The 24,491-nt window shown below is 55.1% G+C and overlaps 2 protein-coding genes across 2 annotated transcripts; one reads left to right on the forward strand and one right to left on the reverse strand.

Moving 5' to 3' along the window:
- Positions 1–25: 25 nt before the first annotated feature.
- C9H8orf76 (chromosome 9 C8orf76 homolog) lies at positions 26–13,681 on the forward strand. Its single transcript, XM_004580827.2, has 6 exons — positions 26–253; positions 4,140–4,235; positions 4,990–5,133; positions 9,067–9,524; positions 10,513–10,645; positions 13,045–13,681. The coding sequence occupies exons 1-6, from the start codon at positions 137–139 to the stop codon at positions 13,321–13,323; spliced, it is 1,227 nt and encodes a 408-aa protein (XP_004580884.2). The 5' UTR covers positions 26–136; the 3' UTR covers positions 13,324–13,681.
- A 1,451-nt stretch (positions 13,682–15,132) lies between these two features.
- Positions 15,133–23,458, reverse strand: FAM83A (family with sequence similarity 83 member A). The gene is made up of 4 exons (XM_004580709.2): positions 22,862–23,458; positions 19,637–19,804; positions 17,912–18,036; positions 15,133–16,209 (listed from the first exon to the last, which is right to left on the reverse strand). The coding sequence occupies exons 1-4, from the start codon at positions 23,342–23,344 to the stop codon at positions 15,702–15,704; spliced, it is 1,284 nt and encodes a 427-aa protein (XP_004580766.2). The 5' UTR covers positions 23,345–23,458; the 3' UTR covers positions 15,133–15,701.
- Between the last annotated feature and the right edge of the window lie 1,033 nt (positions 23,459–24,491).

Below are 24,491 nucleotides of genomic sequence, written 5' to 3' on the forward strand. Positions count from 1 at the left end.
GCCACACAGCTCGCGGGCCCTTCCCAAAGACTACAACTCCCGACATGCCGCGTTCCCGGCGACGGCACCGCCCCTTCCGCTTGGTCCGCACGTGGGCGCGGCCGCTTCTTGGTGTCCGGCGGGTGGACTGCGGCCGATGGAGTCTGGCTGCTGGTTGTTCGGCGGCGAGTTCGAGGATTCGGTGTTCGAAGAGAGACCGGAGCGGAGGCTCGGGCCGCCCGCGCCCTACCGCGCTAAGCGCTGCGAGCCGCAGGTGAGAGGCCGGGCCAAGCCGCCGACGGCCCGCCTGCCCTCGGGTCGGCTCTTGCCGTGAGCGCTGCGGGAAGCATCGGTCGCCTTCCCGGGTCCAGCGGCCCGTCCCGCCCTGCAGGCCGGGCGAGCCCCGCTGCCGCCACTGACCCCTCCGTCACACTGCTAGACGCATCCTAAACGCGCCACCTCCAGGAAGTCTTTCCTGGTCCTCTCTTTCTATCAGCTTGGTGTTTCCTCCCCTCCCACGTGCAGCTTCTGTTTGCCGCTCGCCGGCTGTCCACGCGATGGCCGCTGCGGGGCGTGACCCGTGCGGAGACAGAGCCGGCGCCCCGCGAGCGGTGCTGAGTTGGAGGATTACTGCGTGTTACCTCCCCACCCGCAGCCGAGGTGCTGGGGACGCTGTGCTGCTTTGCCTTTCCCATGTTGTTGGCATTTCTTCCCCCTACAAGGATTGGACTGAACAGATGCTGGGCACGGGTACTTCCTAGAAATTTTATTTGCCTCATTTTTTCCCGACGCTGGGCAGTCTCTCAGAGTCGGCTTCAGGGACCCCTAGCAGAGATGGGCCTGGGAAGGCTTGTGCTGGGGCCTGAGGAAGTTCTGGGTAGGAACCAGGACCTGCGTTGGTCGGTTGGTCGGTTGTCTTTGGGAAGAGAGCGCTTGCTGGGTCAAGGAGTTGCTGCTGATCCTTCCGGGAGATACTGTATACAGAAACACCCCGTCCGGGGCCAGTGGGTGCCGTGTCCTTGTAGAGCAGAATCCTTTGGCTTGGCAATTTGTTTTGAGGTAAACCTGCTCATACACTAAGCCAGAAAAGTCTTAAGGCCTGTTCGTCTCCCAGGAGCCTGGCTCAGAAGGTGGCTGCTGGCCCTGCCTGCTTGCCTGAGCCGGGCACTGCAATGTGTCCACGCTTTTCTGTCCTTCTAGGGGGTATTTTGAGGCGTCCCCTGTGTGAATTCTTCGCAGCCCTGCAGATTATGTAGGACAGAAACCGTCATTTGAAAGCCATTAAGGTCATGGCCACTTGAAGGATGCTTGAAAACTGGCCGATTGAAGCATACTGTGACGGAGGACAGTGTGGGTGAAGCACTTAAAGGGAGAGCAGAAAAAAGGGGTTCCTAGCCTTCTCCAGGGCACGCGCTGGCCAGGGAGAGAAGCAGGCGTTGCCAAGATAACAAGGGTGTGGATATTCAGGTGATTCCTTGAGAAATAGGGCCAGGCAGTTGTAATTTTCGTTTTTAGTGGTTTATTTATTTTTATTGGAAAGGCAGAGTTAGAAGAGAGAGAGAGAGATCATCCGTATGCTGGTTCACTCCCCAAGTGGCCACAGTGGCTGGAGCTAAGGCAACCTGAGGTCAGGAACCTGCAGCCTTTTCCTGGTCTCCCATGCAGGTTCAGGGTCCCAAGGCTTTGGGGCATCCTACACTGCTTTCCCAGGCCACTAAGCAGGGAGCTGGATGGGAAGTGGAGCAACCAGGACCTGAACCAGTGCACATATGGAATGCTGGTGCTTGCAGGCAGAGAATTAACCAGTTGAACCATCATGCTGGCCCCAAGTTGATTTTTTTTAATATTTTATTTTTATTGGAAAGTCAGGTATATATAGAGGAGGAGAGACAGAAAGGAAGATATTCTGTCCTTTGATAGACTACCCAAGTGACCACAAAGGCGGACCTGAGCTGATCCGAAGCCAGGAGCCCAGAGCCTCTTCTGGGTCTCCCACGTACTAGCAGGGACCTAAGGCTTTATGGCGTCCTCAGCTGCTTTCCCAAGCCACAAACAGGGAGCTGGATGGGAAGCAGGGCTGCCAGGATTAGAACTGGATCCCATATGGGATCCCGGCTTATGCAAGGTGAGAACTTTAACCACTAGGTTACAACGCCAGGCTCAATTTGTTTTGGTTTTAACATTTTATTTATTTGAAAGGCAGAGAGATAGATGGGTCTTGCATCTGCTGGCTCACTCCCCAAATGCACGCAGCAGCCAGGGCTGGGCTGGGCCGAAGTGGGGCCTGAACCTCAACTACATGAACCACTGTTGCCGCCTCCTGGGGTGTGCACCAGCAGGAAAGCCGTGTTAACCGGGACACAAACCCGAGTGCTCACTGGGATAGAGGACATGGGGCTGCCTGTGGTGGCTCAGCCAGTGCATCAGAACGCTCGTGCCCAGAAGCTGTGACTTGGCATGCTTGGGACTGGGCGTGAAGTGAGCATCGGGTGCTTTGCTCAGTGCAGAGATACCCACCACTCAAGAGCACTTTGCCTAGAACCTCGGTGTTTTACTTAACAGTCAAGGAGTTTCAGCGTCACTTTTCTGGTTTAAATCAAGAGAAAGCTCCTTGTTTGGTCCCTGGGGTGAGGTGTTAGCTGGCTGGTGTGCCTGCACTTTGGTTCCCCTTTCCAGCTTCCTGGCAGGGCATACCCTGGGGGGCAGTGATGATGGCTCCAGCAGCCGGACATCCACCATGCACATAGAGATCCAGATTGAATTCCTTGTTCTGGCTGTCCCCAAGCCCAGCCTGGCCCTAGCCCCAGCCCTGACTTCAGTTCCCAGCCCGAGCCTCGGCCCCAGCCCCAGCCCCAGCCCTGACTTCAGTCCCAGCCCGAGCCTCGGCCCCAGCCCCAGTCAGGCAGGCCTTTGGGGAGTGAACTGATGATGGGAATGTGGACTTTGTGTTACAAGTCTGTCTGTAACTCTCAAAATATTTTTAAATTAGAAAAGCAAATGGAACTGTTTCCTCAAACTTTTCTTCCATTGGTCTGATATTTGATTGCAGGGTTGATTGGTTTGGGGTGTCAGCAGATCCTGGACCCTAAGCCGGAGTTCTGAGCTTTCTGTGACAAGTGAAGGAGACGGTGGGAAGGTGTAGCTCCCTCCTGTAGCGGGGATCAGGGGCAGGGCCAGGATGCGGGGAAGGGGCAGTGGGAGGGCCCTTCCTGCTGGCCATCGTGTCTTCACACATGCTTGGTATGTCCAAGACTCTGCCTCCCGTGGGGCTGCCGCAGCTGGCCTAGTTGTGCTTAGGCAGAACAGTGTGGTCAGAGGAGTTTCTGGAGTGTCTAAAATCAAGCCAGCAGAAACCTTCCAATTCTCTGCCCCCATGCTGTGCCCCTCACCCTGCCTTTTTTGCCTAATCCCTGCAGTCTTGGTTATACTTTTCAGCCTTAATTTATATCTTCTCTGCTTAGGTTCTGCTATCCTTTTTCCTTTCTTTTTTTTCCCTTTGCAACATTTTCATTGTAGCACAGCGCTTTTGTAATTCCTTCCACAAGGACTGGTGCCCTGCTCTTTCATCCTCTCCATGGTCTCCCCGCTGGCGAACATGCTTCACTTGCATGAACCAGTGTGAACTGGAGTGGTCAGGTGGCGGCTGCCAGGCACCACAGCCCCTGTTGGAAATGCTGCTGATGCAGCTGTACGTTGCTGAGTGGCTTTTTAAGAGAGGTGAAAGAGGTACCGTTCTTGCCCTATGCTGTGGCAGTGTTAATAAAAACTAGGCCCTCTTTTTTTTTTTCAAAGGATTTATTTATTTATTTGAAAGTCAGAGAAGGAGATGGGGGTGCAGAGAAGGGCGGGGCTGCAGTGGTCTCCTGTCTAAGAGGCTGCTGCAGTTGCCATGGCTGGGCAGGTGCCCAAACACTTGGGCCATCTTCGGCTGCTTCTCTCCCAGGACACTATCTGGCAGCTGGCCTGCTGTGCCATAATTGCTGACCCCTCGGGCATCTTTGAAATTGTCTGCCTGTCTCAGCTGCTTCTCTCTTACACTTTTCCACTGAGGCTTATCCTGGAGAGGTGTGTTCTGTTGGAGGCTTAGCTGGTTATGCTTCCAAGCTTGAGATGGGCCCCCACAGCCTCACTCTGTAACGTGGCGTTTTCACAATTTCCAGTGGTTCTGCGAAGAAACAGAGAGCAGTGATGATGTGGAGGCCCTGAGTACTAAGAAGTTCCGAGGGGACCTGGCCTACCGCCGCCGTGAATATGAGGTAGGGCTCACGGTGCAGGGCGGCGCTGGTGTGGGCACTGGCTTGTCAGTGGCAGCAGCCAGCAGCGTACTGGCTGGGTGGGGCTTGCTTACGAAGGCAGGTTTTGTCTTTGGTGACGGGCAGTTAGCATTGTACCCTCCCAGGTTCCCCTGTTTCTGCGTGGCTCCAGGCCCCATGGGTTTCTAACTCCACCAGAGATCTTTAGGTCTATTTTCCCCAGGCTCTCTGTCGCCTCCTTTTACTTGCCAGCTGCCCAGGCTCCTCGTGGCGACAGGAGCCAAGCCCCCAGCTACGGGAAAAAGCCAAGAACTCACTGGTGGCTGTGTGTGTGAGGGACTCGGAATGTCTGCAGAGAACGGAATGGAAAGATAAGTTTCTTGTGGTGCAGAGGCTGTGAAACCGGACACGTGAAGGGGCTGCAAAAAAGCCTGTGGAAATGTGTTTTACCAGAATCCTTGAATGGACTTTAAATGTTTCTGCATCAAAAAAGCCTGTCTTTTAATTCCACTTCTCGCAGAATTTGCTGCAGTGCCCTCATGATTCCTCTTTGCCAGAATCCTCTTATTAGTTGCTGGTGGAAAGGTGACCCAGCACAGTAGTGGCGATGCGGGCGTCAGTGCCTGGTCAGTTCTCCACCCTGTGCCACCCTCCCAGGCGGGCATGCTGTTAGAGGGGGCCCAGTTGTTTGAGGGCGCTGCCCACCTTCCCTTTCTTCCTTTCTGTTCATGGCTTGTATTTTCCAAATAATTGGCAGGCAGCACTGCAGGAGTATTCCAGCATCGCGGAAAAATTGTCACTGACCAACTTTGCCATGCAGAGGGATGTCTGGGAAGGCCAGGCCCGCTGTCTGGCTCGGCTTGGGCGGCACGAGGAAGCGCTGGCGGTGGCCACCTGCCTGGTGAGTCTGCTGAGGGCTGTGGCCGCTGGCTTTCTCCAGCAGAAGTGGTGGCAGGGCGATCGGTCATTGTCGGCGTGTTAATTAATGAAGCCAAAAGTGAGCCTCCCACTGGCACTGTAATCTGTGGACCTGGCTAAGTCGGAAGTTGTCAGTGGCACAAGAAGTTTGCTAAGGTGAACACGAGCACCTAGCATAATTGTCTTCTTGTAGCAGTTCTGCGTTTGGCCTTGTACAGATCTCTTCAGAGGTGTTTCTTCTATCAGAAATAAATATTCCCCAGGTTGGGGAGGAATTTAAGTGACCTGATTGTTTCCTTAGATTTTTAATTTTTAAGGTTTACTTATCCAGCTTTATTTGGAAGCCAGAGCAACAGAGAGAGTTTGTTTGTTTGCTGATTCACTCTGCAAGTATGCTGCTGAGGTTGAGCCAGAGCGAGAGATCAGCTGGGGTCTCAGTGACGGGGACCCCCGGGTGTGTTAGCAGCAAACTGAGTCTCAGGCCGAGGTGGAGGCAGCACTGGGTCCCCAGCACTGCAGATGGGGTGCCGCTGTCCCAAGTGGTGGTCTCACCTGCTGTGCCACAGGGACCACTGCTCGTTAGGTTTTTTAGATTTCATTTTCTAAACTGTATGAAATGAAACATGCACTGCTTTTGTGAACAGAAAAGAAATTACCCCAAAAGGACTGACTAGGCGAAGAAAACCTGGTAGTATTTTCTGTCTTTAAATACAATTGCAGATTGCTTACTGAGGAAAAAGAAAGACAGTTGTTTGTAATTCTAGAGTTTATTATTTATTTCTGTTTTTTAGATTAAGGTATTTATGGCTTACTTCTGTTACCTTGTGAAAATTTTGTATGGAAATGATTCTAAGTAGGCCATTCTTCATTTGTGATGACCAGTTTGCTTCCTCTGAGGGCCTTTACAAGGCACTGTGGCCCTGAACTTGAACTCTGTGGATGCAGTCACCCAGAGGCCATCCCACAAGCAGCCTGGCTCCATCTCACTGACCTTGGCTTGCCCAGTCTGAGGAAGGTTGGCCTTGGCCTTGCAGTGAGTCAGTCCCTGTAGTGACTGGACGCAGAGAACAGCTGGGTGTTGTTCCTTCTCCCTTCTGTACTAATTACAGGTTCGTTCTGTGTTGGCGTCAGACGCCTTGCCCAGGAAGCACTGGCATGAGCAGTGAACTTGTGGGGTTTAGCTTTGTCTGTTCCTGGCTTTCCTGCTCTGCAGACTGGCAGCATGTTGAATGCTTCTGGTGCCTGCCTGTGTGCCCTTGCTGCCCGCTCTGCTGGCAACACCTCTTGCACGTCAGTGCGTGCTTTGTGCCTTTGGCTGTGGTTGCTAAAGGCGGGAGCTACTGGAGGAGCCACGGAGCCGAGTTTTTGCTGTGGCCCATCCAGCCAGGTGCATGTCTGTCTGCAGCTCCCAGGAGGGTCGGGGCCAGCCTGCAGGTCTCTCTCATGTCCTCCTAGTTTTTGCTGTGGCCCATCCAGCCAGGTGCATGTCTGTCTGCAGCTCCCAGGAGGGTCGGGGCCAGCCTGCAGGTCTCTCCCATGTCCTCCTAGGGTGGTTCTCTGGCAGAAGGAAGTTTGATTAGAAGGCATGTGGGACACGCCAGGACCTTGGGCACTTTGACCGGGGAGGGGAGGACTGATGGGGCCGCAGTGGTGTGTTCTGCATGCTGCCTGTGTGTATGCTTTGGTTTCCTCATACCTGGGGTTTGGTTTTCAGATTGGAAAGGCAGGTTTACAGAGAGAAGGAGATACAGAAAGATCTTTCATCCTCTGGTTCATTCCCCAAGTGGCTGCAATGGCCAGAGCTGAGCCAGTCCAAAGCCAAGAGCCAGGAGCTTCCTTTCCAAGTCTCCCACACGGGTGCAGGGTCTCAAGGCTTTGGGTCATCCTCAACTGTCTTCCCAGGCCACAAGCAGGGAGCAGAATATGAAATGGAGCAGCCAGGACATGAACTTGTGCCCATATGGGATCCTGGCACTTGGAAATAAAGGACTAGTCTGTTGAGCCACCGCGCCAGCCCCAGGAAGACATTTTCTATTTATAAGAAACTGTTTCTCATCTGCTCCACAATAAGCATTTTTTCAGTCGTCTTTATGCCTCCTCTGGGTTCATGTTCAGGGAGCATAAGCAGTGCTCATGCCCTGAGTGCACTGCTGAGCCAGTGTCTGCCAGGTGGGACGGCCAGGGCATGGCAGCTCCCCCTGTGTTTCCTTTCTGTGCCCTCCTCTGCCATCGACCAGTTCTGCTGTTTTCTGGCCTGTGACCTCGGGCCAGTTCCCTACTCTGACTCAGTCACCTCAGCTTAAAATGGGCTGTAAAATGAGTGTAAACACTCGGGCAATCTTAGTTATCGTCATCATCACTTTATTGTAGAAGGAAAAATCCCTTGGATTCATTTCAGTGGAATTAAATTTCCAGAGAGGAAGCCCTGTAGTTGGTGTGTGCCGGCATGGTGCTGGCTCTCCCCGCTGGGACGTGCTGTGGAAGGAAGTGGCCCTTGGGACAGTCTATATGGGTGGCTGTCTGTATGTCAAGAAAAGGACAAGGTGTGACTTTAAGAGTCGAGTGCTTATTGGAGTGGAATTCGGCTTTGAACAGAAGCGCGTAAGAAGCTTGCTGGGCGGCAGGTGGACAGACAGCTGTCTGGAGCTGTGGTCTGTGTCTTTCGCCTTAGGGAGACCAAGGAGCAGGCTCAGGCGTGGGCTTTCACCTGCTCATCTGCTGCTTCCTTTGGCCTGCATAGTAGCTCTGTGAGTACTTGACTTGGAGGCCAGCAGTCTGTCCCTGCTTTCCCGAGGCTCCGTGTCTACTAACCGTCTGCTGCCTGTTCTCCACGGACTTTCATTTGTACAAGGAACCCCGGGGGCCCACATTGTGGCACTGTGGGTTAAACATCCACTTCCATCACTGGCAGCCAATACCTGGAGTCCTGGTTGGAGTCCTGGCTACCATGCTTCTGGGCCAGCTTCCTGCTAAGGCACCTGGAAGGCAACGAACAATGGCCCACAGACTACGAGCCTTGTTACCTACATGACAGACCAGGATGGAGTTGCACTTGCTGCCTTCCGCCCGGCCCAGCCCTGGCAACTGTGGCCATTTGGGGAGTGAGCTAGCAGAGGGAAGATGTCCTTTCTCTCCTTTCTGCCTCCCTCCCTCTCTCCAGTCCTCCTCCTCCTCCTGCTCCTCCTCTTAATATCGTTCTGCCTTTCAAATAAGTAAATCTTTTTAGAAGAAAGGAAAAGGAAAAGCAGGCCTGTTTTGCTAACCCAAAGGGCATTTACCATATGGCAGGTCAGGCCAGAGGACTTGGATGCGGTTGAGCAGACTTGAAAAGGATTTTCTGATCAGAAGGAAACCAAGCAACCTCTCGAGCCAAAAATAATGAGCCTGGCAAATCGCTCCCAGAGCAGGCATTTGGGTTCAATTACGCTGCCTCCCGGAGCGCCGAGAGCCGCAGGCAGGGCCGTCCTGGAGATGGCGAAGCCAGGGACAATTTGGATATGGACTTGGTCCAGATGCTCAAGGAAATGCTCATTTGGATGGTTAGAAAGGCTTGAATATGAAAATGGAACCATGAGCCCAGGGTCTGGGAGAACTGGCCTCGTCTTTGATGTTTCTTCTGGAGATGCTAAAGATTATAGTAAAAATGGAACATAGATGACATAGTTTGTTACTTAACTTTGGCTGCTCTCACGTGAACGAGTAGGTCGGCGTGGCTAAGGGAGGTTGGGATGCGCAGGCGTGGCTGATGGCTGTTTTGCTAGATAGTATGTATTTCTCTAGATTTGCAGTTTCAAGTGGGAGTCTGTTTAGTGTACTCCACTTACAAAGCTGCTGGAAGATGCTCATACACAACCTGACACCTTCATTTTGAATGGGTGACATTTCCTAACACTTTAACTTTTTGTTTTCTTCTTAGGAAAATAAAGCCACCAACACAGACCATTTAACCACCGTGCTGTACCTACAATTTGCTATATTCTCCAGTTGGCAGGACGTGGAGAGGACAGTTTTCTGCTTGCAGAAACTGATTTCTTTGCATCCTTTCAATCCCTGGAACTGGGGCAGGCTGGCAGAGGCGTACCTGCGTCTGGGGCTAGCTCTCACCACATCCTTTGCGTCATCTCAGAAGCAGAACAGCTTCCCCTCAGGTGCCGAGATGGTCGGCTCCCCCTCTCTGCACTCAGGCAGAGGGGGCCTTTTGTGTTCGCCTGAAACCTTGCCTGGGACCTCTGTGTTGGCCAAGGAAGCAGGTAGCAGTCACAGCCAGGAAAAGGAGCCGGCGACGGGGAACAGTCCACACTGTGTAGCAGAGAAGAGAGAGGCAGCACTGAGAGACATGCAGATGAAGGCCTGCGCCTCTTTTATACGAACCAGGTAAGCCGAGGTGAGCTGCATGCAGCCGACTACCTTGGCTCGTAGTCAGGCTTCTGTTTTTCCAATTTGAACCCTCAGACCTTAGGCTGGACTGGGGGATTTTGCTGATGGTCTCCACAGTACCCCTTGACTTCAGTGTCATCTGAGTCTGTAGGCCTTACAAGCCAGGGTGGGAAGGTGTGGTCCCCCGAGGGGTGGCAGCGAGAGCAGCCCTGAAGCGGGCGCTCCAGGCACGCTGCAGCAGCAGGCCAAGAGGGCGGCAGAGCTGATGGTCAGGAATTCGGTGAGTGGTGGCTGTGCACGAGTGAGCCTGGACTCTGCCGCTTGCCGGCTGTCCTCCCTCACACATGTCTGCAGGTCTCTGCTCCTAGGTTCTTCATCTTTACGGTAGAGGACTGATGGAAATGCCCGCTTCCTGGGGAGCAGGAAAACTTGAGGAAAATTGGGAAACTCTGGAGGCACTTGCAGGATCTGGAAAAACACAAGGAGCCGAGTGAGGAGGACAGGAAGGGGAAGACCAGGAGAGGGAATCAGGCTATAACCTGACAGTGAGGGGTGGGCAGAGGGCTGCGGGGTGCTCACCCGAGGGCCGTCGCGGGTCTGGCCTCTTTGGGAGAGTGTGTGCTGGTGAATGTAGCAGGGCCTGGAGGCCACATTGCTGCAGGGTCTGGGAGCGGGACAGGCACAGAGCAGATCCCGGATGCCACATGGAGGGAGATGACCAAGGCCTGTTCTTCGCTCCGCCAATTACACATTCAAGCACATGACTTTTCCAGGAAACTCCCTGGAGCTGCTGCTGTTCTCCACGGAGTTCTTTGAAAAGTTTCGGTCTGTTTCTGAAAAGGTGCATCTGTGCTGCAAAGCTGGGGGATTTATTCGGAGCGCTTCAGGGGGTTAGCTGGGCCCTGCAGGCCTGGCAGTGTCCCCGCAGCCTGGTGGTCCCGACCCGCAGCTGGGCTCCGCACAGCCGCATGCCTCTGCTTTTCAGGCTTTTGCTTCAGCTTACACAGTCACAGCAAACATCATTTGCTTTGGAGAAGAACCTAAGGACTCAGCGGGAAATTGAAGACAGAATGAGAGGGTTCAGCTTCAAAGAAGACGCGTTGCTGCTGATGGCTGAGGTGAGTGAATCCCCCTGGGTGTGCGTGAAAGCAGGCCTCCTGGATATTGGTGCTGGCTCCAGAACTGTTCTGTAAGAAACAGAGCCAAGTGTCCTGCGCTGGGGAACTTGTCTCCGCCTGTCCGTGCCTGTGGATCACTCGTCAGCAGAGGGGCGGCTTCTGCTCCGGGCGGCGGCAGCTGTGCTGTGTGTGTCTGGGGTGCTTGCTAGCCTGGGCCTGTGGACACAGTGTAAATGCCTCTCCTGTGTGTCGACCGCCCGGTTGACAAAGGAATCTACGCTCCCGTTTGAGGCAGAGCTGGCCTGGGAGGCAGCTGTGCCAGCTGTGCCTCTGCTTTCCACCCCGTTCCCCTCCCCAGGGAGACCAGCGCTGTCTATCTCTTTAAAAACCTTCGCTTTTTGTAAATTGTCCTTCTGCAGTTTCTTTTTCCTCTTGCTTTTCTTTTTTAACAAAGAGGTTTGTTTGCTTAGGGAAAGAAGAGAAAGTGATCTTTGATTCATGAGGCTTGGCCAAGGCAGTTAGGAGCCCAGAACTCCAGTAGGATGTGCTGTGGGGTGGCAGGGAGCCAAGGGCGTGGCCAGCTCTGTGCTGTAGCCGGCTGAAATTCCACCTGTGGCACTGGCATCCCCTGTGGGCACTGATCTGTATCCTAGCTGCCCCACTTGTGATCCAGCTCTCTGCTAATAGTCTGGGAAAGGAGTGGAGGACGGCTCAAGTCCTTGGTCCCCTGCACCCACGAGGGAGACCCGGGAGAGGTGCCTGGCTTCTGGCTTCAAACCTGCCCAGCTCTGGCCATTGTGGCTATTTGAGGAGTGGAATGGTGGATTGGAGGTCTCTCTTTCTGTCCATCTTCTGTTTAACTCTGCCCTTTCAAATGAAAATAAATTTAAATTAAAAAAAAATTTTTTTAATTATTATTTTTAAAGATTTATTTATTTTTATTGTAAAGTCAGACATACAGAGAGGAGGAGAGACAAAGAGGAAAATCTGGGCCCGGCGGCGTGGCCTAGCGGCTAAAGTCCTCGCCTTGAAAGCCCCGGGATCCCATATGGGCGCCGGTTCTAATCCCGGCAGCTCCACTTCCCATCCACCTCCCTGCTTGTGGCTTGGGAAAGCAGTTGAGGACGGCCCAAAGCTTTGGGACCCTGCACCCGCGAGGGAGACCCGGAAGAGGTTCCAGGTTCCCGGCTTCGGATCAGCGCAGCACCGGCCTGTTGCGGCTCACTTGGGGAGTGAATCATCGGATGGAAGATCTTCCCCTCTGTCTCTCCTCCTCTCTGTATATCTGACTTTGTAATAAAAATAAATCTTAAAAAAAAAAAAGAGGAAAATCTTCCATCTGATAATTCACTCCCCAAGTGACCACTACAGCCAGTGTTACACTGATCCAAAGCCAGGCGCCAGGAATCTCCTCCAGGTCTCCCACGCGGGTGCAGGGCCCCAAGGCTTTGAGCCGTCCTCAACTGCTTTCCCAGGGTACAACCAGGGAGCTGGATGGGAAGTGGAGCTGCCGGGATTAGAATCGATGCCCATTTGGGATCCTGGTGCGATCAAGGTGAGGACTTTAGCTGCTAGGCCACCACGCCGGACCCCAACTTAATTATTATTATTTTTTATTGGAAAGGGAGATATACAGAGAGCAGAGACAGAAAGCTCCCCCATGGACAATAAGATGCTGGGCTCTGTGCATGGCACATGCTTGCATGAAAGAAACAAGACTGGATTTGAACTGTAATACTACAATAAGGTGGAGCAATCCACCATGGGGGGAGGGTACGGGGAGGGGACGAGGGAACATCAGAGCCTATGAAACGATGTTGTAAAATAAAATGCAATAAAAACAAAAAAAAGAGAAAGCTGTCCCATATGCTGATTCAAAAATAGAGCAGCTTGGGCCTAGCGGCGTGGCCTAGTGGCTAAAGTCCTTGCCTTGAACGTGCCAGGATCCCATATGGTCGCCGGTTCTAATCCCGGCAGCTCCACTTCCTCTCTGTCTCTCCTCCTCTCTGTATATCTGACTTTGTAATAAAAATAAAATAAATCTAAAAAAAAAAAATATTGAATAAACCACCTTTAAAAAAAAATAGAGCAGCTGGGTCTTGAACTGGTGCCCAAGTGGGATACTGGTATTGCAGGCAGCAACGTTGGGTGCCATGCCACAACACTTAGTGGCCCAGAATAAGCGTTTAGGTATATTTTCCATGAATGTTTTAAAGTTCCTCACTATGGTCCTTGAGTAGCTGCTTCTGGGCAAGTGTCTTTTCAGTGTGTTGGGAATCCCTCCGATGGCTCAGGAGCTTTTCTTTGTGGGTGTGAAAGCCTTTGGCTTGGTGACTGGGCGGTCGGCCCTGGCTCATCTGCTGCCTGTGCCCTGGGACGGAGTTTTTCTCCTGCTACAGGTCATGGGAGAAGACATAGTTCCAGAAAAAATCAAGGAGGAGCTTCACTCAGAGGTGAAGAGTGTCGGGCCCGCGGCCCTAACTGCCTGGGAGGCTGCCTCTCCTGAGGAGTTCGAAGCCAGGTGGTTCCACAGGATCAGAGAGCAGCTCTGGCCTGCCACAGTCAGCTCGGCGTGCACATCCACACCTCGGCCTAGCGGGCCTGTCCGCAGGGAGATGGAAGGGTCCTGGTTTGCTTCAGATGGGATCCCCTGGTACTCACAGGACACAGAGGATTAAAGCTGGCGACTTGTGTTTCATAAAAATGGCTTCTCTTGAGCCCAGCGTGATGGCTCAGTTGACTCATCCTCCACCTCCAAGTGCCAGGATCCCATATGGGCACAAGTTCATGTTCTGGCTGCTCCACTTCCCTTCCAGTTCCCTACTTGTGGCCTGTGGAAACAGTGGAAAATGGCCGAAAGCCTTGGGACCCTGCACCCAGGTGGGAGACCCGGAAGAAGCTCCTGGCTCCTGACTTTGGATCAGCTTGGCTCTCACTATTGCAACCACTTGGGGAGTGAGCCAGCAGCTAGAAGATCTTTCTGTCTTTCCTTCTCTCTGAAAACTGCCTTTCCAATAAGAATAAAAATTAAATCTTAATTAATTAATAAATCTTTGTTTAAAAAAATGGTTTCTCAGGTTGTTTTTGCAATCTTCAGCCTCTTTTCCGTTTCCTCGTTGGGTGTTATTCCGTTCCTCACAGCACCATGCCTGACACTCGCTCCCCCTCAGCCAGTGGCTGTTGGCCAGCTATGAAGGACCCTGAGTGTTAGGGCCTTTTAAAGGCAGCTGCAGTGTTACAGCTGGCACTGGGAGAGTCCACACTGTGGGGACAAATTCCTCAGGGATGGATGACCCAGAACGTGGCCTAACAAGAGTGTGTCAGGAAGTACCAAGCATCTGAGGATTTGCCCGCTGGTGAGGAGGCCTGCCGGCCCCTCAGTGCTGACAGGACCGCAGGGCCGGGTCTGCTGCAGCGGGTCGGTCTCGGTTCCTCCTGCCGCGGGGTCTGGACACACAGGAGTCTCTGCTGTGCCATGTGTGGAGTGTGCGGTGCTGCCTCCTGTAATGTGTGTGAAGTGGGCCACGGAACCCTGACTTCAGGAAATTCTTCTCTTTAATTTATCTGAAAAGGTTACAGAGAGAGGAGGGACAAATTTTCTAGCTTAACCATTAGATGAACACCAGCCCATGGTCTCCTGTTTTAGGCTTTTGGCTCTCTAGCCGTTGCTTCGAAGATGGGCTGGGAGCCCGGCGGCGTGGCCTAGTAGCTAAAGTCCTCACCTTGATCGCACCGGGATCCCATGTGGGCACTGGTTCTAATCTTGGCAGCTCCACTTCCCATCCACCTCCCTGCTTGTGGTCTGGGAAACCAGTCGAGGACGGCCCAAAGCTTTGGGACCCTGCACCCGTGTGGGAGACCTGGAAGAGGTTCCAGGTTCCCGGCTTTGGATCGGCGCAGCACCGGCCGTTGCACTCACCTGGGGAGTGAATCATTGGATGGCAGATCTTCCTCTCTGTCTCTTCTCCTCTCTGTATATCTGACTTTGTAATAAAAAAAAAATAAGTCTTTAAAAAAAAAAGTAAATAAATTAAAAAAAAAAAAAGGTGGGCTGGAACAGAGCCCGGAGTGCCTTACTCTCAAGACGCACCCGCTTGAGTGACTCGGGGGGCTGTCATTACCCTGTCCTTTTGGTAGCACGGCACCGCCAATCCATAGCCCTGTCTCCGGTTACAGAAGGCCATTGCTGTACCCTATAAATTGTCTGGCAGGCAAGTTCTTTCTTTTATTAAAAACTTTTATTTCCAAGATACAGAAAGGTAGACGAGAGAGAGCTTCTGTTTGCTGGTTAACTTCCTAAATCACAGGAATGATGGGGCTTGTGAAGGTGCAGCATTCATTGCTCAGGCACTTACCAGGCCAGGCAGAGGCTCCTGGGTCTGGGGGAAGGCCAGGCCTCCCTAGGCGGATCCCAGGGCCTGTCGGCTCCATCTGTAACATCCAGCTCTGATCCTAGGAAGCCCCGGGTGGCAACCCAGGGCTCTGTAATGCACTAAGCTGCCTGGTCTCACTGGGATCCCCAGGTCCCTGGCTGGCTCTGTCCCCAGTGTCTACAGCTCACATGGCCCCAGAGGGAGTTCTGGGACCTTGCCTCTACTTCACAGGGCTGCCCAGGGATACACTGATACCAGCCTTTTTGGAGAGAGCAAGCCATCCCCCTTCTTATCAACTTTCCTAGCAACCTCTAGAATGTTTGCACCTCCGCAGCTGATTCTTTCCCTTCTGATTCTCTGGGAGGAGGCCCATTCCTGGGCACTGGGAAGCAGAAGGTCTCACCATCCATCTACCTCTTGGGGCTTCCCATCACCTCCCTGGAACCTTCTGGAATGTTCTACATAGGCCAGACTAGCTAGTCACCAGGATGGGTAGGAGTGGTAGGAAAGGGAGTGTCAGCACATGGAGGTCCAGGCCTGGGAACATTGCATCCAGGCAACCATTTCAAGTCAGCACCTTCAGTTCACTGGAAAGTGGTTTCAAAGCTGCAGGGTGGTTTGGGCCAGAAGCTCCAGGCACATCCAGAGCTCGCTCCAGGAAGAGTATCTGGACCAAGGGGCCATCAGAAGTAGGGTGTGGCCTGCAGAAAGGGCCTCCAGGTGTGGGCACCCCTGGCAGGCACCAGGCCTAGCTGCTCCAGCTGCAGCCGTGTGGGCCTGTAGACATTGAAGTTGCTGTAGAGAGCAGGCGGCCTGGGACAGAGCAAGGCTGCCCAGGGACTGTTGTAGGGTTGAGCCCTGGGAGGCGGTGCTGGCTGTGGGGCCCCAGGACTGCAGGGCCCAGGGGACAGGCTCTGATTCTGGGGATTACTGCTGGTTGAGGGGCTGCTGAAGGCGTTGGAGGCAGAGCAATCACTGGCTGAGCTGCTGCTGCTGCTGCTGAGGCCACCGCGGGGAGGGCTGGCGCCAACTCGAGCCTGTACCAGGGCCGCCAGCCTGGGCGACTTGGGACCCATCACGGGCTTGGAGGAGGCGTAGAGATGGCGGAACTCCTCGTCGAATGGCTCCACCGCCTGGCCAGTGAACTTGGACAGGATGTTCCGGTGCACGTGTCCACAGAGCCAGGTGAAGCTACAGGAGGAGGGGACCGGATGAGGGTGAGGATGAGGGGGCCTGTGGCCCCCTCCGCGCAGGGCAGGAGGGAGACTCCCTTCCCCCTGGAGGGAAGGAGATGCTGAGTCCCCTACTCACAGATGACAGAGTCAAGGCCTAGTGGCCTGGTTCTTACAGGTGTTTGCAGGTGAAGGGTTGCGGCTCTAGTTCGTACATGTGTGGCCTCCTGGTGACCCTAGATGCTCCCCAAGAAAGCAGGAGGGGCTGCAGGGAAGCCGCGTCCTCAGGTGCAGCAGCCCCAGCCTCAGTGTCTCCACCTGTGAAGTGGGACACCCGCCTCCTCCACCCACACAGAGCTCTGGGGGAAGCAGCATAAAGGGGACTGTCCTTGGGGGCTTGGGCTGTGTCAAGAAGACCTAAGGCATCTGGGGGCTGGTGCTGTGACACAGCGGGTTAAGCCACCACAGCTGCCACCTGCTGCAGTGGCTTCCCATAGGGGCACCAGTTTGAGTCCTGGCTGCTCCGCTTCCTGTTCCCCTCCAGGTCCCTGAGTATGCACCTAGCAAAGTAGCAGAGGGTGGCTCGCCTATCTTTCCTCTTTCTAACTCTTTCAAATAAACAAGTAATTCTTCAAAAAATTATATATTTATTTTAAAATCAGAGCGACAGAGAGAGAGAGATCGTCTATTCCCTGGAAAACTCCCCAAATGTCTGCTATGGCCAGAGCTGGGCCTGTCTGAAGCTGGAAGACAGAAGTTCCTTCCTGGTCTCCTATGTGGGTGCAGGGGCCTAAGCACTTGGGCCATCCTCCGCTGCTTTCCCAGGCACATTAGTAGGGAATTGGATTGGAAGTGGAACAGCTAGGATACGAACCAATGTCCATAAGGGATGTTGGCACCACAAGCGGAGGATTAGCCTGCTGGCCCCATGGGAGCTGATATTAGGAAAGTAGGTGTGAGGAAGGAACCTGGTTTTCCAGCGGGGGAATGACCTACTTCCTGTTCTCCCCCATGGGTCCGTGTCCCCTGTTGTGGGTGGGTCTGTATCTGCACTTTCCCTCTGTCCCATTGGTTGATGTGTCTGTTCCTCTTCCACTGCCTCCCTGGCTGGTTTCTGGGGCTTCCGGGCATGGCCCCCTGGGAGAGCCAGTCGTCCCTGCTTCTTTGCTTCCTGTTGCTCCCGCCTCTGCCTGGAGAGATGCCTTTGATGGGGTAACCTACAACCACATGCACAGTAGCTGCGTCACTGCTGGGGGCACTCACATCCCGTGGTGGAGGCCCTGGTCTAGACCCAGCTCCTTCACTTCTGGCACAGCCCCATACCACTGTGGGTCCCGAGTGTTGCAGATGGTAGTTCAAGGAGTGAGGCCTGTGGCCCCCACATGAGAAACACACAGGAAGCCCCCGGCTCTGGCTGTTGTGGCCATCTGCGGAGTGAACCAGTGGATGGAAGATCTCTGTCTCTCTCTGCCTTCCAATGGAGGAGAGGAAAAGAAGATACCATGTCTCATTGCAGTTACTAGGAAAGGTGACACCTGGCAGTGCCACTTCACCCGGGAGTCCCCCGAGAGAAGGCCCAGCCTCTCTGGCTGCTGCCCTGGGCAGGAGATCTGGCTCAGCCAGGTCGTGTCCTGGGTCGGTGCTGATGTGTGCACACTAGCAGTGGGGAGCTGCTCTGCACCACCTCCAGGAAACTGACAGGAAGTGAACCCAGTGCTCACCTGTAGGAGCCAGACAGGACCAACCTCCAGTCGGAGATGATGAACTTCTCCTGGACTTGGCCGGCGAATTTCCTGCCTGATTTGGCACAGTACACCTCTCCCGTCACACTCCGGACAGACATGTTCTGCAGGAAGGGGGCACAGGCGTCGCTTATTGCAGTGTGGTTACAGGTGCGCACTGGGGGGTTCCCACCTCCAAGGTGGCGGCTTTGAGAGGTGAGGCTCGCGGGGGACGGTGAACAGCTCACAGCAGCACAGCCTTTGGGAGCAGGGTTAGTGTCCTACAAGAGACCCCCGAGAGCTCCCTGGATGAGGCTAGTGGAGACAGCTGTTTGAAGCAGAAGTGGCCCTGCCCCCAGGCAGCTTTGTCCTGCTAGGGCTCCTCCATCCCCAGACTGTGAGAAAGGAATCTCCATTGTCTTGAAGCCATGCCACCTATTCCATGGCTATTCCATGGCAGCAGCCCAGACAGGCCATAACAGTTGGCAAAAGGAAAATGCTGGAAGAATTTTTACTAAAGATGTAAACACAGGTGATTTCTTGTGTGGTGGGATTATGGGCCGTTTAAGCGTCTTCCTTGGCTGACTTTCCTAATTTTTCTTCATTATCCTGGTATTTGCTGGTGGTAAAAAAGAGAGAGGAGAGAGAGAGAGAGAGAGAGAGAGAGAGAGAGAGAGAGAAGAGGGGAGAAACTCAAAGAGGCAGGAAAGAGAACAAGGAGCTGACGCCCGTGAAGTTCCCAGCCAAAGCCCCCAGGGACGCCAAGGCCCAACTCTGTCTTATAAGTGGCCTCGGTGACAAGGTCCTGACCCTAAGCTGGCCAGAGAGATGGCCCAGCGTAACCAAAGGGGTGGTTTTGTGGAGGTCCAGCGGACTCTCCATTGTCCCAAGCCAGGGTGACTCCTCAGCTCATACCACAGCTACATGTGTCCCCTGTGCCCTGCCAGCAGCACCTGCTGCCCCAGCCCTGAAGCTGAGGAAACCAGAGGGGAAGGTGGCAGTCTCCCAAGAGGAAAGGCACATCCCATTGTCCTGTGGTGCCCTTAAAGACAAGGCCTCTGGACTTATTGGCTGGCCTCATACCTGGGAGATGGGACCCAGCAAGGTCAAATCAGAGCAGAGAGGCAAAGGGCGTGAGGTGTCCGGAGGGCCCCTGAACACAGCTGCATGTAATGGGGAGGGCAGGGAAGAGGAGGTGGGGATGGGGGCTTCATCCTAGTCAAGAGGGGCTAGAGTGAGAGGGGAGTCAACCAAGGAAGCCTGTGGACCACCCTTGACCCTCTCATGGAAACTACAGTGGGGCGGTCACACTTGACCTTGCATGAGGTGCTCCTGAACTTGGGTGCCTATGTGCCCTGTCCTCTGGGGTTTCTTTTCTCCCTGCCCGGAAAGGGATGTGATGGGTGGGGATGTAGCTTCTCTTCAATGAGATGACCCACGTCCTGTTGGGGCCAAGAAGTTCTACCCTGTCTCCTGTGGGTTCCACGGGTTGCCCTGGCCCAGGAGGCTCTCCCATTGGGCTTCCCCAGCCGACAGGCGAAAGGGGCAGTGATGCTGCCTGCTGCCAGTTTTACAGGATCCTGCCTCTGTGTCGACGCCTTGGTGCAGCTCAAGATGGAAGATGGAGGAGGTGAAGCAAGGGGACAAACACGGAGGCATCTACAATCACGCCTCCCCTCCCCGGCCTGACACGCAGCACCCTGGGGACTCTGCCTGGGGCCCTACCTTGAGGTGACCGTCAGAGATCTGGAGTTTGTCACACATTTCCTGGAACAGCGCCACACCTGCCTGGTCCAGGAGCACGCAGACGAACACCCTGCGCTTGTTGGCCGCCTCCAGGAGGTCACAGAAGATCTCCACGTCAGTGAACACGTCCATCAGGATGGCCAGGACCTGGCACGAAGGAGGGCAGGGTCACAGAGGAGCTGGGGCCCCACGCTAGCCCCAGTGGCTGACCTGCCCAGTGCTGTTCTACTGGAGGGGGTGGTTCTAATCCCGGCAGCTCCACTTCCCATCCAGCTCCCTGCTTGTGGCCTGGGAAAGCAGTGGAGGACGGCCCAAAGCCTTGAGACCCTGCAGAAGATCCAGAAGAAGCTGTGGCAGGTTGCTGTGGAAGCCGTAGTGAACAGTCCACGTGATCCAGAGGCAAGGGCTCTGCCAGGAGTTTGGGCACTTTGGCTCCAGACCTGGTGCTACTGGAAGCTGCTAGAAGCCAGCTGTGTGCCTTTGAGCAAGTCATTCGGCCTCTCTGGGTCCCGGTCTCCTCATGGACAGATGCTGTGCATCCAGAAAGCCTCTTCCTGCGTGTAACATGAGTACCACAGAAAGCAAAGGTTCTGGGGCTGGCATCGTGGTGTGGTAGCTAAAGCTGCTGCCGCCTGCAGTGCCGACACGCATATGGGCACCTGTTCGAGTCTTGGCTGTTCCACCTCTGATGCTCTCCCTGCTAGTGTGCCTGGGAAGACAGCAGAGGAGGGTTGCTCTCATTGAGCTCAGGGAAGGGGGTGGTGAACAGGACCCCTTCCTCCATGGGTTTACAATCACATGGCTGGCAGCCAAGGGGCACTAAGAATTTCACTGCTTTTGCAGCATCCTTTTTTTTTTTTTTTTTAAGGATTTATTTTGTATGGGAAAGGCAGATATACAGAGAAGGGGATACAGAGAGAAAGCTCTTTCATTCACTGGTTCACTCCCCAAGTGGCCACAGTGGCTGGAACTGAGCTGATCTGAAGCCAGGAGCTTCTTCTGGGTCTCCCACACAGGTGCAGGCTTCCAAAGTTTTGGGCCGTCCTCGACTGCTTTCTCAGGGAGCTGGATGTGAAGTGGAGTAGCCGGGACATGAACCGGCACCCTTATGGGATCCTGGCAGATGCAAGGCTACTAGGTTATTGCGTTAGGCCCTGCAGCATTCTTTAAAACAAATTTTACAACTTATCGTGTGTTAATTTGAGGAGCTATGATAGGAGAGAATTTCTATCCACTGCTTCACTCCCCCAAATCCCAGGAACTCCATCTGGGTCTCGCATGTGGAGGGAAGGGCCATTGTCGGATGCTTTCCATGGTGCCCACAAGCAGGAAGCAGCAGAGTCAGGCACTGGGACTCAGCACCCCAGGGGGCTGTTCCTAACACCCCTTCCCTTTCTCTTGGGCTCGCTGCTGTCAGATGAGAGGAGAAGCAGCCAGGAGAACACGGCGCAGGCAGGTTCCCCCAGGAGTCTCCCTGTAGCTTCTCTCCACACCTGCCCTCCCGGTCCCAGTGCCCCTTCTACTCTCCTACCTCCCTGACAGCCCTGGCTGGGGATCCTGCTAGTCCTTGACTCCACCACCCTCCACCAGCACATCCGTGCGAGAAGACCTTCCTTGAGCCCTCTGCCTCTGCATGCGTGCATGAGTGGCTAGCACAAACCCTGACTGCAGGAGTCTGGCAAGCAACACAAACAGGTGCAATGCAATAGAGGGGTGGGGACGGCAGCAAAGAGGATCAAGCTGAAGAAGTGGCCATAACTCAACTCCAAGTGAGCCAGGTCCACCTGCTGCCTGCCTGCCTGCCTGCCTGTGCCCCTCGGGCATGCTCGCTTTTCAGTGAAGTCCTTGGAGTCTCAGAGCTGTCCTAGAGGCATAACATGCTGTGTGAGTGAGAAGGACCTGGTGGAGGGGGGAGTGTGCTCAGGGCCACGGAGGTGGGAGGAAGTCTTGGCAGATGGGGAGTGGAGGAAGGTAAGTGGCTCAGCCCAGGACCAGTTTAACAAGCCCCAGCCTGGCCTCCCTCCAGGTGTCTTGCAACACCTCTGAGCCCTGCTCCTGGGACTGCCCTGAACTTCACACTTGGGAGCAGGAAGGGAGCGCAGACCTGACAGGCAGTGAGGCCGCCCCACGGCTGCTGATTGGCTCCCTGCAGTCCAGTGGGCTGTCAGTTGTTAATACTACCTTGTGCTGGTGCCCAAGCAGCCCAGCCACACCAACAGTGCCTGCTCCATCTGCATCCCCTTCCAGTGGATTTTTCCAGAACTTCCTACAGCTCGCACCATGCATTGCCTCTCTGCCCATAGTGGGCTTTTCCTGGAACTTCAAGTATTGAACTTGAGAAATACTGAAAAGACTGGGACCCTAGCCACATATCAGCATTTTAAAAAATCATTTTTTAAAAGATGTATCCAAATAAAACATTTCAGAGACAGAGAAAAATCAGTCTTGACAGATACTGAATGTGTCCATCTTTACAGGTGATAAATTTCTGCCCGGGGAGTCCCCTCTTGCCCCTGCCCCTGTCCAGCTGTGAGGGGTGAGGGGGGAAAGGGTGGGCATCCCCTGCCCTGTGTCCCAGGCTGCATCCCTCTTACACCTTCCAAAGCTGGGAGAGGCATCCACCGAGGGCCTGGGGTTCCAGGGTCTCTGGCGGGACATGGCACCTGCCTTCAGGGGGCCTGGAATTCTTTCAGCCCAAACACTTCTCTCTTAGGACTTGTTCTCTTCCAGTCACCTGTAAAGATCTACATCCTCTGGGGACAGGGACACCCAGACTGGCCACTGGCTGGGTGCAGTGTGTCTCCAGGGAGTGGGCCCCCTCATCAGCAAGGACAGAAGCAGGTGCCTAGCCCCACCTAAGGAATTCAGCACAGCTGCACTTGCTGGGTCCCCAGGGGGGCCGCAGCAAATGACGTGAGCAGGGTAAAATGCAGGAAAAAGTGACCCCAGTGTGAGGAACAGCTCAGGCACGGGCCTTGAGTTGCAACGTGGTGGGTCCACGGGACCCTTGGGAAGGGTGGCAGGTGGAGAGGGGGCGTGGCCTGGCCCAGGGCTGCGACAGGCAGGGTCAGGAGGTCAGCGGGTCAGCCTTCCAGGGCCAGACAGCACCAGGCCTTCACCTCCATCCCAGGCGCCAGTCTTCCACACCCCCATCTTGTGTTCCTCCCACCCAGGGCCACGGGCACGGGGTTGGGCCACCGCTACCTGGCTGCTCCTGGCGATGCAGCGGCGGACAAGGTCCCTGAGGTTGTTGTGCTTGTCCGTCTGGAAATAAACAGTGGCGGTGGACTTCTCCTGCAGGTAGGGCTTCTCGGCCGCAGCCCACGTGTGCAGCAGGGCCGGTTCACTGCCCTCTGAGGCCACGGGAAAGTAGGTACCTGACTGGAGGGAGCTGGCGTCTAGGGCCTTGGGCCCGGCCTCGGCGGCGCCTGCGGCAGCATCGGAGGCACAGTGGGGCTCCTTGGCCCAGGCCTGGATGTACTGGGCCTCCACCGAGGACAGGAAGTCCACCTCGCCCTCTTGGTTGAGCGCCCGCCGGTAAGCCTCGGGACCCCCGTCCAGGAGGGCATCTGTAGCCAGCCGGGCGCTCTCATTGTCGCTGAAGTCGGCCCTTCCTGGCCGGATCCACTGACTCTTGACATCTTCCAGACGTTTCCGGATCTTGCCCATGTGTCTTGACCGGCTCATGCTGGCGCCCCGAGCGCTTTTCTGGACCACACCGCTGCCGGCGCTCTCCTGGGAGGCTACCTGGCGTTGGTGTGCAGAGCTCCGGCTCACTCTCCCGCTGCTCAGAAAAGCGACTCTGTGCAGTCTGGCTCTGGGCCCCCGCAGCCCAGGGCGGGCTTATCTCGGAGGGAGCCTCCCTGCCTGCGGGCTGGAGGCTGGGGCAGGCCCCGCCTTGGCACTGCCAGCCTGGGATATTTGCTCCCTGCCAGCCGGGGTGAGCCGGCTCTCCCGCTCACCTGATTGCACAACACATCTGGAGTTCCCAGGCCCGGGGCGCTTGGGGCAGAGCCCGGAGCCTCCCCTGGCCTGGAAGGATCTGCCCGCTCCCCTCAGCTCAGATGCTAATTGGTCCAAAGTCTCAGACTTCCCTGGGGCAGAGGAGGGAATGCTGCCCAGGTAGGAGCCTGCAGTAGAGGGGCCTGGGCGCCTCTCTAGTGAGGTTCCAGGTGGCCTCCTGGTCCCACGAAGGTGTTTCTCTCTACTCTGCCGTCCTGGGCTAGGTACGGTGGGGTTTGCACTCTGCAAAGAGCCCGTGCTGAGCTGAGGGGGGTGTTCTGGCTCAAGAAGGATCCAGGCTGGGTCCCCCCCGGGGTTCACAGGGTCAGACCCTTTGGTTGCTGCACAGGGGAGGGGCGGCAAGTGGGGTGGAAGGGATGAATGTTGCAGGAGTGACCGCACCTCCTTCCTGGGCTGGATGCCCCCAGAGCCTGATGGGGAGTCCTGGGCTGTGCTAGGTGCAGACTGTGAGGCTGGGCTGGGGTTCAGAGCTTGGAAGGGGAGGCAGCCAGCACAGAGTAAGGGAATGAGTGGGTCTTCCATGCAGTGGATGTATGCGGGGACACTGGAGCTCAGCCCCTGAGAGACTGCTAGGTGACAGAGTACGATACATCCCAGCATCATCCTGCCCTGGGGGAAGCTTTGTATCCATCCACACCCACCTACCAGGGGCCAGGTGCCCTGAGAGCCAGTCAGGTCCCAGCTCTTCCGGCTCCTGCCTAGAGTGTTCTCCTGTGAGTTCCAGGAGGAGGAGGCTGCTGCGTGGGAGCGGGGAGGCCCCAGTGCTGGGATCAGAGCCCCAAGGACCTGCCAAGGACCTGCCGGGATGTTG

The sequence above is a fragment of the Ochotona princeps genome, chromosome 9 (assembly GCF_030435755.1).
Source record: "Ochotona princeps isolate mOchPri1 chromosome 9, mOchPri1.hap1, whole genome shotgun sequence".
Lineage (NCBI taxonomy): Eukaryota > Metazoa > Chordata > Mammalia > Lagomorpha > Ochotonidae > Ochotona > Ochotona princeps.

What these genes read in the sequence shown, in the direction of transcription:
- FAM83A (XM_004580709.2), bottom strand. Translation starts at nt 23,344, where the DNA reads ATGAGCCGGTCAAGACACATGGGCAAGATCCGGAAACGTCTGGAAGAT. An exon ending in GCATCGCCAGGAGCAGCCAG is followed by an intron (nt 19,805 to 22,861) that starts GTAGCGGTGGCC and finishes CCTTCGTGCCAG; the next exon opens with GTCCTGGCCATCCTGATGGA. An exon ending in GTCCTGTCTGGCTCCTACAG is followed by an intron (nt 16,210 to 17,911) that starts GTGAGCACTGGG and finishes CTCCTCCTGTAG; the next exon opens with CTTCACCTGGCTCTGTGGAC.
- C9H8orf76 (XM_004580827.2), top strand. Translation starts at nt 137, where the DNA reads ATGGAGTCTGGCTGCTGGTTGTTCGGCGGCGAGTTCGAGGATTCGGTG. An exon ending in TGGCGGTGGCCACCTGCCTG is followed by an intron (nt 5,134 to 9,066) that starts GTGAGTCTGCTG and finishes TTTTCTTCTTAG; the next exon opens with GAAAATAAAGCCACCAACAC. An exon ending in GCCTCTTTTATACGAACCAG is followed by an intron (nt 9,525 to 10,512) that starts GTAAGCCGAGGT and finishes TCTGCTTTTCAG; the next exon opens with GCTTTTGCTTCAGCTTACAC.